We start from the raw sequence: 12,424 nt of genomic DNA, 5'->3' as shown, positions 1-12,424 counted from the left end.
ACTTGAAATACTGGAGATAGATTAATTAAGAATTTACTTTGCAGTTCCCTCTCAAGAGATCTGGAATTTGTGGGCTTTTCTACCAGTATTTTCAGAAGGGAGACAGGACCTCAATCAAGCTCGTGGCTTATGCAGATTCTTTCAGTCTCCAAATGTGATTCAGATCATGTAGGAGTCATGAATCCACAGTGGTGTGGCTTGAAGAATAAGATACCAGCTTGAGTGAAGCCATAGCAAGTGGAGATCTTGGTGATAGTGGTAAATACTTTCATCAAAAGCTCAGTTGGCTTTTATAAGATCATAGGCTCATTCTTTGGCATCTCCAGTTGAAAAGTTCTCAGGTAACAAGTTTGGAAAAGACTTTTGGATGAGTTCTTGGAGAACTGTCAGACAATCCTGACCTAGATGGAGAGCCAGTGAAGTACAGCAGACCTGTCTGGCCTAGGTCGACAACCACTGAAGTGTACCACAAGATTTATATCCTACCAAGTGAGGTTCAGCCCTCCAACCATATATGGGAACCTCCTGCTTTTGCCATCTATCTGGACAGGATGGCAGTGGGGGGGGGGAAGAGAATTATTAATTATCAAGCCAGTCTATATCACATGTTGTGTAGGCCAGAGCATGCGTGCAAGAGTGAGATGAGTTGGGAAACCCAGACTGACATTTTGGTTCAGCTATGAAGATTACTTGGTCATCCTGGGCAATTCTCTATCATTCAACCTAACCTACCTTACAGGTTCGTTATGAGGATAACATGTAATCACCTCAAGTACTTGCTCCTTGCGGCACGCTTGATTAAGAACAGCCGTCGCCGTGATCATATCACTCTGGTGCTAGTAGATCTACACTGGTTACCAGTTGTTTACCGGGCCCAATTCAAGGTGCTGGTGTTGACCTTTAAAGCCCTATACGATTTTGGCCCAGTTTATCTGAAGGAGCGCCTCCAGCATCACCAATTATGCTGCCTGACAAGATCAGCCACACGAGACCTTCTCTCGGTCCCACCAGCTAAAACAGCTAGGCTGGTGCGGACCAGAGAGAGGGCATTTTTGATTGTGGCCCCCACCCTCTGGAATTCCCTTCCTTTCGACCTTCGCCATGCCCCCTCCCTGATAGGTTTCCGCCGAGCCTTGAAGACCTGGCTGTTCAGGCAGGCCTATGGGATCGTTGGGGTGGGTTAGTTTTTAATGCTGTTGCTTAAATGTAAGAGGGGTGATTAGTTTAATTATTGAGTGTGGTTGTATTGGTTTTATATTGTATTTTTATTTTATTGTGTTAATGTACGTCGCCTAGAGTGGCCGTTAATTCGGCCAGATAGGCGACTCACAAATAAAATTTTATTTATTATTATTATTATATTGAGGTGTAATAAATGGAATAATAGTGTGGATCCAGGGTGTGGTCAATGCATCATTGTGGGAGGGAGTGGTTCCAGCCACCTTGAAAGGGGCGGCGATCTGACCACTCCTGAAAAAGTCCACCCTGGACCCATTGGTTTGTGACAACTACCTACTGGTTGCAAATACCCCCTTCTTAGGGAAGGTGATTGAGAAGGTTGTGGCTCAGCAATTGCAAGTACTCTTGGATGAAACAGATTATCTTAACCCATCCCAGTCTGGGTTCAGGACTGGTTATGGGACTGAATCGGCCTTGGTTGCCCTGATGGATGACCTTTATTGGGAGAAGGACAGGGGGCATGCAACCCTGTTATTCTTACTTGATCTCTTGCGGGTTTTGATACCATTGAGCATGGTATCCTTCTGGGCCGACTTGGTGCGATAGGTATTGGAGGCACTGTTTTAGAGTGGTTCCAATCCTATCTCCAAGGTCATTCTCAGATAATAGCATTGGGTGACTGTCTTTTGATCCCCTTGCAATTGTGCTGTGTGGTGCCGCAGGGTACCATCTTGTCCCCCATGCTGTTTAATATGTATATGAAGCCCTTGGGAGCGGTCATCAGGAGATTTGGGTTAGCAGTATGCTGACGATACCAAGGTCTATTTTTCTGTAACATCTGAATTGGGACCGCTGCCTGGACTCGGTGGTGGTCTGGATGAGGTGAAAACGAAAGGGAGAAGCACCACACGAAGGGCAGAAAAGAGAGGCAGGCTCTGGTGCTTGGTAGATTTATTAAGGCTCAACGCATTTCGGAGTAATCCTTCTTCAGGAGCTACAAACATTAAAACAAACTAAAATCAATCATGGAGACAACATTGTGGTCTGAGACTTAAAAAATATATGGCTAAACACTTTTAAAGACCACATTCTATATAGCATGCTTCACATGTATAGTAAAAGTTGTCATACATTAAAATTTGCATTCCATACGTCTGGATGAGGACCTACTGAGTCTGAATCCTAGCAAGACGGAGGCACTGTGGGTTGGTGGTTCCCAAGTTCGGATAATTGGTCAGTTGTCTGCTTTGGATGGGGTCGTAATCCCTCTGAAAGAGCAGGTCCGTAGTCTGGAGGTGCTCCTGGATCCATCTTTGTCGCTAGAGGCCCAGGTGACCTCAGTGGCTAGGAGTGCCTTTTACCAGCTTCAGCTGGTACGACAGCTGTGGCCGTTTCTGGACCGGGATAGCCTGACCACTGTTGTCCACACACTGGTAACCTCCAGGCTGGATTACTGTAATGCCCTCTATGTGGCAGCAAGACTGTTCACTGGGGCAGGTATTGCCAACATGTCACCCCGCTGCTGAAAGAATTGCACTGGCTGCCCATTTACTGCCAGACCAAATTCAAAGTTCTAATTTTGGTGTACAAAGCCCTATACAGCTTGGGACCAGTGTAGTGAAAGCAGGGAATTCCCCTCCTCCTACTTTTACTGTCCCAGGAATCAATCCCCAACCTTGGGCAATTGATCCTAGCAAACCTGGTCTGCTAGGGCTGTGTATGCTTACACCAACCCTGCACGGTAGTACTGCCACCACCCTTCTATTGATTAAACACTCTGGGGTGAAGGGACCCCCAGAGCCCACTGAACACTCAAGCCTCTCAGGACCAGAGGCTCAATACCCTCCTGGCCCCTTCAGAAGTCTTAAGTGAAAATGTTCCTCTAGTACACGGTAGTTTGGTCAAGCAGCCAGGACTGAACTTAGTAACTGAACCCCTTCTCTGGAATAAACACACGTTGCTTTAAAATAAGTAAAGTTTATTAAAAAAAGAAAATAAGAAAAGGGGTAAAGGGTACAAAAGATAAAAAGGTACATACAATTAGTTGGAGCAACAAATCAAATCCTAAAACCAACACCCAAAAGGGGCAAGGTATATAACAAACAAGATATAAAGGTTCTTGGCACAAAAATAAAAATAATAAAACTAACTGCCTCAATTGTACTTACAAGCCTCAGCTCTTTCTCAGGAGTTAGTATCTTTCCCCTCAGGGACGGTCAGTCAGGAAGTATAGTGGAGCCACCGCAGAGCATCACCATAAGCAAGGTGGTGCCCACAAGTGGAACACAGCCCAAGAGCTGAGGCCTTCTCTTATAGAGAAAAATCCTTGCCTCAGCTGGGAGCAATCAACTAATTTAGCAGTTCCAACACAGGAATGATGAAACGATGTTCCCACAGAACCAGGCCCCTCTTGCTGATAAAGAGGTGCCAATTTGCAATAAGCTGATACAGCTGGGGCTGTAAAAATCACCGGGTCTCTGGGATCAAAGGATTTAACTATCTATGACCAGGGACCCAGGAAAATAATTAAGGGGATCAACTGGCATGACACGCCCCCTTTCGAGGAAGATGACATCAAAGGTTGAACACCTTTGATATCATCGCTCTAGAAGACATCAAAAAAGATTATCACCTTAAAATACAAAACTAAATTATACATTTATTAAAAAGAATTTCAGGCATAACATGGCAAGATCAGTTACAAATCACAAAATCAGCATTAATCATCTAAAGGATACATACGAGATAGAGCATCGGCGGCTTTGTTATTCTTCCCAGCCACATGATTTATGGTAAAATCAAAATCTTGTAATAACAGAGCCCACCTCAATAGTTTTTGGTTTGAATTCTTCATTCTGGACAACCAGCACAGGGGAGAGTGATCCGTCTGCAATTGGAAGTGACGTCCCCAAAGATACGGCCTTAATTTCTCCAGGGCCCAAACTATAGCAAGACACTCCTTCTCAATGGTCGCTAGATGGCGCTCTCGCTCTATTAGCTTTTTACTCAGATAGGCTACAGGGTGGAGTTCTCCATCCGTATCCTTCTGCAAGAGTACAGCACCCAAACCAAAATTACTAGCATCAGTCTGTACCACAAAGGGTTCAGCAAAATCTGGGGCTTTTAAAACAGGGTAATTTATTAATGCAGCCTTTAAAGCCTCAAAGGCCTGTTGGCAATCAGACGACCACACCACTCGTGCTGGTTTGCATTTCTTACACAAATTAGTCAAAGGAGCGGCAAGACTACTGAAGTGGGGAGTGAAACGCCGATAGTAACCAGCAAGCCCCAAGAATGACTGAACTTGTTTCTTGGTTTGAGGTATTGGCCAATTAGTGATTGCTTCAATTTTGGCATCCAAAGGTTTCAAACAGCCACTACCCACCCTATGGCCTAAATAGGAAACCTCTCCCAACCCAAATTGGCACTTCTGGGCTTTAATGGTAAGTCCTGCGTCCTGCAGCCTTTGAAATACAGTTCTTAAGTGTTTCACATGGGATTCCCAATCCCCACTATACACCGCGATATCATCAAGATAGGCGCAGGCGTAATCTCCTAAACCATTCAGGACAGAATTTATTAATCTCATGAACGTACTAGGAGCATTCCTAAGCCCAAAACTCATCATTTTAAATTGATACAGGCCCATATGGGTAACAAAGGCAGATTTCAAGACAGCATCTTCATCTAGGGGTACTTGCCAGTAACCCTTAGTTAGGTCCAAGGTGGTGATAAACTTAGCAGCCCCCAACCTTTCAATCAGATGGTCCATCCTGGGTAAGGGGTATGGATCCACTTGGGTGATTGAATTTAATTTCCTGTAATCCACACAAAAACGAATTTCATTAACATCCTTCTTGGCTACCAGCACAATGGGGGAAGACCAGGGGCTAACAGAAGGTTCAATAACCCCTAAGTCTAACATGGCCTGTATTTCTTTTTCCACCGCTTTAGCATGTGGCCCAGTTACCCTATAAGGGGAGGACTGCATTGGTGGATGATCACCTGTCAGAATAGAATGTTTTGCCAAATGTGTTTTCCCTGGCTTACTAGAAAACAAAGATTGAAAATCCACCAAAACTTGGCGTAGTTGTGAACATTGTTCATATTCCAAGTTATCAGAAAAAAAAACCTCATCAATACCCCCTTCTTGTTGACTTTCTGCCACTAGGTCCACAAACCCTTCTTCCTGCTCTTTCGCCCTAGTGCAGGCCAAAACCAGCTTTGCCCTAGGCCAAAATTGCTTAAGGGTATTAATATGGTAAACCCTTGGTTTCTTTTTTGAATCAGGATAGGCCAATAAGTAATTGGTATCACTCAGTTGTGCCTTAACCAGCATAGGCCCAGTCCAGGCTACTGACAACTTAGATCCTGATTGTGGTTTTAACACCAGCACCTCTGAACCCACTGCAAAACGACGTGCCTTAGTGTGAGAATCATAATAAGCCTTTTGCTGTTGCTGGGCTTCTGCTAAATTCTCATGGGCAGTCTCCAATGCATCCTTTAGGGTCTCACGCAAGTTTTGTAAATATGTGGTTACTGGTACAGAAGAGAATTCCATCTTTCCTTCCCAATCTGCCCTTAACAAAGACAGGGGACCTGTAATATCCCTGCCAAATACCAACTGATTTGGAGAAGATTTTAAACTGGCCTGGGGGGTATCTCTATAGGCAAACATAAGAAACGGCAAGGCCACATCCCAGTTACCTGAATGTTTTACAGCATGTGCCCTTAACATTCTTCCTAGAGTCAGGTTCAGACGTTCACAAAGTCCATTGGATTCATGCTGTCCAAGCACAGACATCACATGTTCTATCCCAGCAATCTCCCATAGCTTTTTAGTGAGTTTAGCTACAAAACCTGGGCCTTGATCTGATAAGATAACTTTTGGGCATCCCCACCGAGAAAAAATCTCTAATAGAGCCTTTGAAATAGCCGTGGCAGTAATGCTGCTTAGAGCTACTGCTTCAGCAAATCGTGTTGCATAATCTATATAAGTCAAAATAAATTTCTTCCCACTAGGCGTCACATTCAGTGGACCAAGAATATCCACTGCGACCCGGGCAAATGGCTCTGCTATGATCTCAGAAACTTGCATAGGCATTTTAGGGTGATCCCTAGCATGTCCTACTAGCTGACAGGTTAAACAGCTTTTACAAAAATCCTGCACCCCTTTTGCAATCTGGGGCCAATAAAAGCAACGAGTTACTCGGGCTAAAGTTCTTTTTATTCCCAAATGGCCTCCACTGATAGCATCATGAGCCAATTGTAACACTTCCAGCCTATGCGCTGATGGAACTACCAGTTGTTTAACAGGTTTCCAATCCACAGATGCACCCTGCGGCACATGCTCTCTGTATAACAACCCATTTTTCCAATAGAATCTTACGGTCACAGATTTAGACAATTTCAAGGGAGCATTGTCTGCAGCTTCCCTACATTTTTGCAAACTTTCATCTTGTAGGAGAGCTTCCCTAAACGCCTTAGAACGAACAGAATTTAATTGCAACTCTTCCTCAGGAGATTCAACATCATCCCTATTCCCAGCTCCGTTTGGCAGCGGCTGGTTTAAATCATCAACTTCTCGTGTCACAGCACCATCTAGTGGTAAAATTTCAATATCAGGTTCGCGCTCTAATTTCTTAACTGCACTTCTAGTTAAAACATTTACATTCACGTCTCCAGCCTTCTGATTATGTAAATAATGTGCATAGGCAATATCATTCCCCAACAGGAAATCGAAAAACTGGTCAGAGTAATCATGAATTAATACTCTATGTTTTCCCGACCAGTTTTTATATGAAATCCAAACATCAGCCACATCACAAAGTTTATTAGACATCCCATAAACATGTACTGACGCTTTAATCCCTGGTAAAATTAATTCAGGCGGAATTAAATGGCGAGATAAACTCGATGCCTCACTGCCCGAATCGCGAAAGGCCGTTAACTTAACATAATTCACAAAAATAGTCTCTTTAAACATTTTGTTGGACCAAGCAATCTGGCCAGGCAAACAGGAATAGTTAACGTTGTCTGCAGGGAGTCGTTCCTTCTCTCCCTTCCCGCTTTGGAGTAGTTCCTGGGTTGGCTTTTTCCTTCCACCCCCCTTCTTTTCTCCCAGTTGAATAACACTCACCGCAGGAGTCTGTTTACTTCCTTTCCTTTGGGTGATGGGACTATTCTCAGTACTAGGAGCTGAAAACTCCCAGTCCTGGTCGGAATTAGAATCCGAAGACGACCAACGGGAAATTTCCGGAGATGACTGCCCTCCTGGTTCTTCATAATCACGGGCTCTCTGTACTACCGCTATTTTAGTCCCTTTGCTGACACTCACATTCTGCTTCTTAATCAGTTGGGAACACTGGTCCTTTCTGTGCCCCGGTTGTTTACATAGAAAGCATAAATTCTCCAAAACTGCTTTACTCGGTTGGTAAACTGACGGACGCACGGGGACAGCAGCAGGAACAGAGCTCTCCCCTTTGTCCTCCGACTTAACTACAGATGGCCACGTTTTTTTCTTCCACTCACTTCCTCCATCCGCTGGTTGATTCCCTTTGTAATTGCCCGGCTTTTTAACATATGCTTTAGGCAATTCCTCTTTGTCCTGAAAGGAATCTAGTTCATCAGCATAATGACCGGCTTCTTGCAAGCTTTTTGGCTTTTTGCCTCGCACCGCTGCGGCAAGCTCTCTTGGCAACATTTTGTAAAATTTCTCCAGAGTATACACAGTCCTCAACTGCTCAAAAGTATTAGCTTTTGCAGCTGCAATCCACAAATCCATAGCTTGAGCAGTACGAGCGCTTAATGCTGAAAACGTCTCTTTTGATTTTTTTGTCAAAGTCTCAAACTTTTGGTAACATGCCCTGGTGGATAGTGCAAACTGGGCTGTTGCCAATTTTACAAAGTTTTCATAATCATCAGCTAGCTCTCTCGGGAGTTTACACATTAGACTTCTTAACTCTCCCTTTCCTTGAGTGCGTAGAATTTTCATCCAGTATTTTTTGTCTAAAGACTGGTCCACACACGCTTGCTCAAAGATTAAAAAAAACTCGGAGATATCCTCTCCCGCTTGATAAAACGGAAAATCTGCTGGATCCGCTCCTCCCAAACACACTCTGCCAGACCTCAGTCCTTGGCTTGGTGGGGCAAAAGCTTGTTGTTGTTGTACAAGGGTAGTCATAAGAGCCATCTGTTTCGAGAAGAAGTTGTGCATTTCTGCCCACATATCCATGGGTGGCACACCCCCACTCTGGCTAACTTGGCTATCCATACTCCGTCGACCCCGTACCGGTGACGGTGCTCGTTCTCCCTCCGGAGTAAAGCTTTGGACTGGCAGCCCCTCTGCGCTGCCTCCTGCTGCTTCAAAATTGCCTTGAGGTAACATCTCTGTTTGTTCCTCATCACTACTCTCAGTGGAAACCTGATCTAATGCCTTCTTTTGTTTAGATCTTGTATCCATCCTGACTTTCCAAAACAACAAACCTTTGTGCCAGAATCTTTAATAATTGTAATTTATCCAATTGTACCTTTTCCACAACTATGTTTAACCAGAGATAGGTTCAGTCTTTTTCGATCCCACCGCTACCACCATGTAGTGAAAGCAGGGAATTCCCCTCCTCCTACTTTTACTGTCCCAGGAATCAATCCCCAACCTTGGGCAATTGATCCTAGCAAACCTGGTCTGCTAGGGCTGTGTATGCTTACACCAACCCTGCACGGTAGTACTGCCACCACCCTTCTATTGGTTAAACACTCTGGGGTGAAGGGACCCCCAGAGCCCACTGAACACTCAAGCCTCTCAGGACCAGAGGCTCAATACCCTCCTGGCCCCTTCAGAAGTCTTAAGTGAAAATGTTCCTCTAGTACACGGTAGTTTGGTCAAGCAACCAGGACTGAACTTAGTAACTGAACCCCTTCTCTGGAATAAACACACGTTGCTTTAAAATAAGTAAAGTTTATTAAAAAAAGAAAATAAGAAAAGGGGTAAAGGGTACAAAAGATAAAAAGGTACATACAATTAGTTGGAGCAACAAATCAAATCCTAAAACCAACACCCAAAAGGGGCAAGGTATATAACAAACAAGATATAAAGGTTCTTGGCACAAAAATAAAAATAATAAAACTAACTGCCTCAATTGTACTTACAAGCCTCAGCTCTTTCTCAGGAGTTAGTATCTTTCCCCTCAGGGACGGTCAGTCAGGAAGTATAGTGGAGCCACCGCAGAGCATCACCATAAGCAAGGTGGTGCCCACAAGTGGAACACAGCCCAAGAGCTGAGGCCTTCTCTTATAGAGAAAAATCCTTGCCTCAGCTGGGAGCAATCAACTAATTTAGCAGTTCCAACACAGGAATGATGAAACGATGTTCCCACAGAACCAGGCCCCTCTTGCTGATAAAGAGGTGCCAATTTGCAATAAGCTAATACAGCTGGGGCTGTAAAAATCACCGGGTCTCTGGGATCAAAGGATTTAACTATCTATGACCAGGGACCCAGGAAAATAATTAAGGGGATCAACTGGCATGACTTTTGGGCTGTGTTCCACTTGTGGGCACCACCTTGCTTATGGTGATGCTCTGCGGTGGCTCCACTATACTTCCTGACTGACCGTCCCTGAGGGGAAAGATACTAACTCCTGAGAAAGAGCTGAGGCTTGTAAGTACAATTGAGGCAGTTAGTTTTATTATTTTCATTTTTGTGCCAAGAACCTTTATATCTTGTTTGTTATATACCTTGCCCCTTTTGGGTGTTGGTTTTAGGATTTGATTTGCTGCTCCAACTAATTGTATGTACCTTTTTATCTTTTGTACCCTTTACCCCTTTTCTTATTTTCCTTTTTTAATAAACTTTACTTATTTTAAAGCAACGTGTGTTTATTCCAGAGAAGGGGTTCAGTTACTAAGTTCAGTCCTGGCTGCTTGACCAAACTACCGTGTACTAGAGGAATATTTTCACTTAAGACTTCTGAAGGGGCCAAGAGGGTATTGAGCCTCTGGTCCTGAGCGGCTTGAGTGTTCAGTGGGCTCTGGGGGTCCCTTCACCCCAGAGTGTTTAACCAATAGAAGGGTGGTGGCAGTACTACCGTGCAGGGTTGGTGTAAGCATACACAGCCCTAGCAGACCAGGTTTGCTAGGATCAATTGCCCAAGGTTGGGGATTGATTCCTGGGACAGTAAAAGTAGGAGGAGGGGAACTCCCTGCTTTCACTACATGAAAGATCGTCTTACCCCTTATATACCCAGTTGATCACTGCACACTGCAGGTGAGGGCCTCCTGCAGATACCATCTTATCAGAAGGTCCGTTCTACACAACATAGGAAACGGACATTTAGTGTGGCAGCACCTACCCTATGGAATTCCCTCCCCTTAAATATTAGGCAGGCGCCATCTCTGTTATCTTTTTGGCGCCTATTGCAGACCTTCCTCTTTCAACAAGCCTTTTAAGTTGAGACCTTATCCCACTCTGCGTCTGTGTTGGAATTGCTTTTTAATATGTTCTTAAACGTTCTTTTTAAAAATATTTTTAATCATAGAAGATGTTTTGAAAGTTCTTTTTAAGAAACGTTTTTAAAGATGTTTTGTTTTAATATGTTTTAAAGTTTGTTTTTATGATGTTTTATGGTTTTTAGTGCTTTTGTTTTCTGCCCTTGGTTCCTACTGGGAGGAAGGGCGGGATATAAATCAAATAATAAACAAACAAACAAATAAATAAATAATCTGACTTAGTGTAAACTACTGTTGATATCCTAGCAACCTGCTGTGGAAATACCCCCAATAGTTTTGCAACCAGCCATCTTCTTTGGACAGACCAAAATGGCCTTTTTGTTTAATTGAAGAAGAATGGTAGAATCTCCATTTGAGAAATTATATGACAGCATGTGCCAGAACTACACCCAGAGCATGTTCAAGTAGCAGCCAAAGTTAGAAGATGAACATTTAGACAGAAGCCTACATACTAATTTAGGCACCCATAGAAATACAACTGTATTAACCAATAGGGTAAATTCACCCTGATGCTTGTTCTGTATTTTTGAAGTATAAATAAGAATCGTCTACCTCAGAGAGTTGCTGTGAGGATGAATGAAATAAAGGATATAGAGCGCTTTTGCACTTTAAGGGTGCATCAAGAAAATAATGTTCAAGCACTACAATCACTAGTGCTAAACTGCAACTATAATTCTCACTTCACTTCTTGTTTGTATACCCAGTCTATGGATTGAGTATCATGATTGTATCTTTTTCTATTGTACAAGTAAGCTTCCTCTTGAAAGTGAGGCATGTTCTGCACCATTTTTGCTTCCTTCTTCAGGCGATTCTTCCATGAATATGTATCCCCTGCATGATAAATCTTGTGAGAGTGGCATAAGGAAGAGTCCGATACAAGCACTTGCATGCAACCAGACATCCATCTGTGAGCAAGTATAGTGTCATTCATCACCACATCGTTGTGGATAATTTTTTTTCTGGTGCACAGCTTAAAACCTGAGTGAACTCATTTTTGAGTGAGTTGTTTAGCCTTTTTAACACCTTTTGTCCCTGGTTGAATCACAGTGGGCCATCTTTCCATAATAAATGTCTACTTTCAAGGCTTGAGGCCAGCTCTGTTCTCCTACTCATTACTTCGCTCTAGGCTAGGAATGGGATGCATTGGCCAATGCGGGTTTGAAAGCAATCCATTGACCTAACAGGCTGGTATTGATTTGAGTTCATTCTTTGTCTGCCAGTTCCTGCTTTTACCAATCCATTTTTCCCTTCAGATTTTTTTTATATTAATATAAATATTTTCAAAGACAATATTGATACTTTGTAAGGACATGTCAATAAATTAAAGGAAATATCAATACATTGAAGGAAATGGCAATAAAATATTGATAAATATCAATTTTTAGATGTGGATTTTTTAAAAAAAATCTGTTTTCAAAAATAGCCGTGGAAAATCACTACATAAAAAATTGATCTGTAATGATAGCGAATAAGCAAATTAATGGAAAATTCGGTGCCAAATCTGGATTGGGCAGAATTCTAGCATGTTCCTACTCCAGGCACAGTTATATTTGGAAAAAGCAAAGAGCCGTAGTTCAGTGGTGTAGCATCTGCTTTGCATGTAGAAGGTCTCAGGTTCCATTCCTAGGATCTTGAAGTAGGGCTGGGAATACCCCTCATCTCAAATCCTTGAGAGCCACTGCCTGTCATTTTAGACAATACTGATCTAAATGGACCAATGATGTGACTCAGGATAAGGGA

The 12,424-nt window shown here is 43.2% G+C and overlaps 1 protein-coding gene across 11 annotated transcripts in view; it reads left to right on the top strand.

The window, feature by feature from the left end:
- Positions 1 to 12,424, top strand: part of KCNMA1 (potassium calcium-activated channel subfamily M alpha 1) — an 848,545-nt gene that overhangs the window by 539,915 nt on the left and 296,206 nt on the right. Inside the window, exon 11 of one of the 11 annotated variants that reach the window (XM_061634887.1) lies at positions 11,490 to 11,611. The exons of the other annotated variants lie outside the window; for them this stretch is intronic. Coding sequence (XP_061490871.1) covers positions 11,490 to 11,605 — 116 coding nt within the window. The 3' untranslated portion in view covers positions 11,606 to 11,611. Of the gene's footprint in view, positions 1 to 11,489; positions 11,612 to 12,424 lie in introns of those variants that run through there. 11 annotated transcript variants of the gene reach the window in all.

This window comes from Rhineura floridana, chromosome 7 (genome assembly GCF_030035675.1).
Source record: "Rhineura floridana isolate rRhiFlo1 chromosome 7, rRhiFlo1.hap2, whole genome shotgun sequence".
NCBI classification, from domain to species: Eukaryota; Metazoa; Chordata; class Lepidosauria; order Squamata; family Rhineuridae; genus Rhineura; species Rhineura floridana.
The sequence above is the reverse complement of the archived record's forward strand: the minus strand, read 5'-3'. Positions and strand labels throughout refer to the sequence as shown.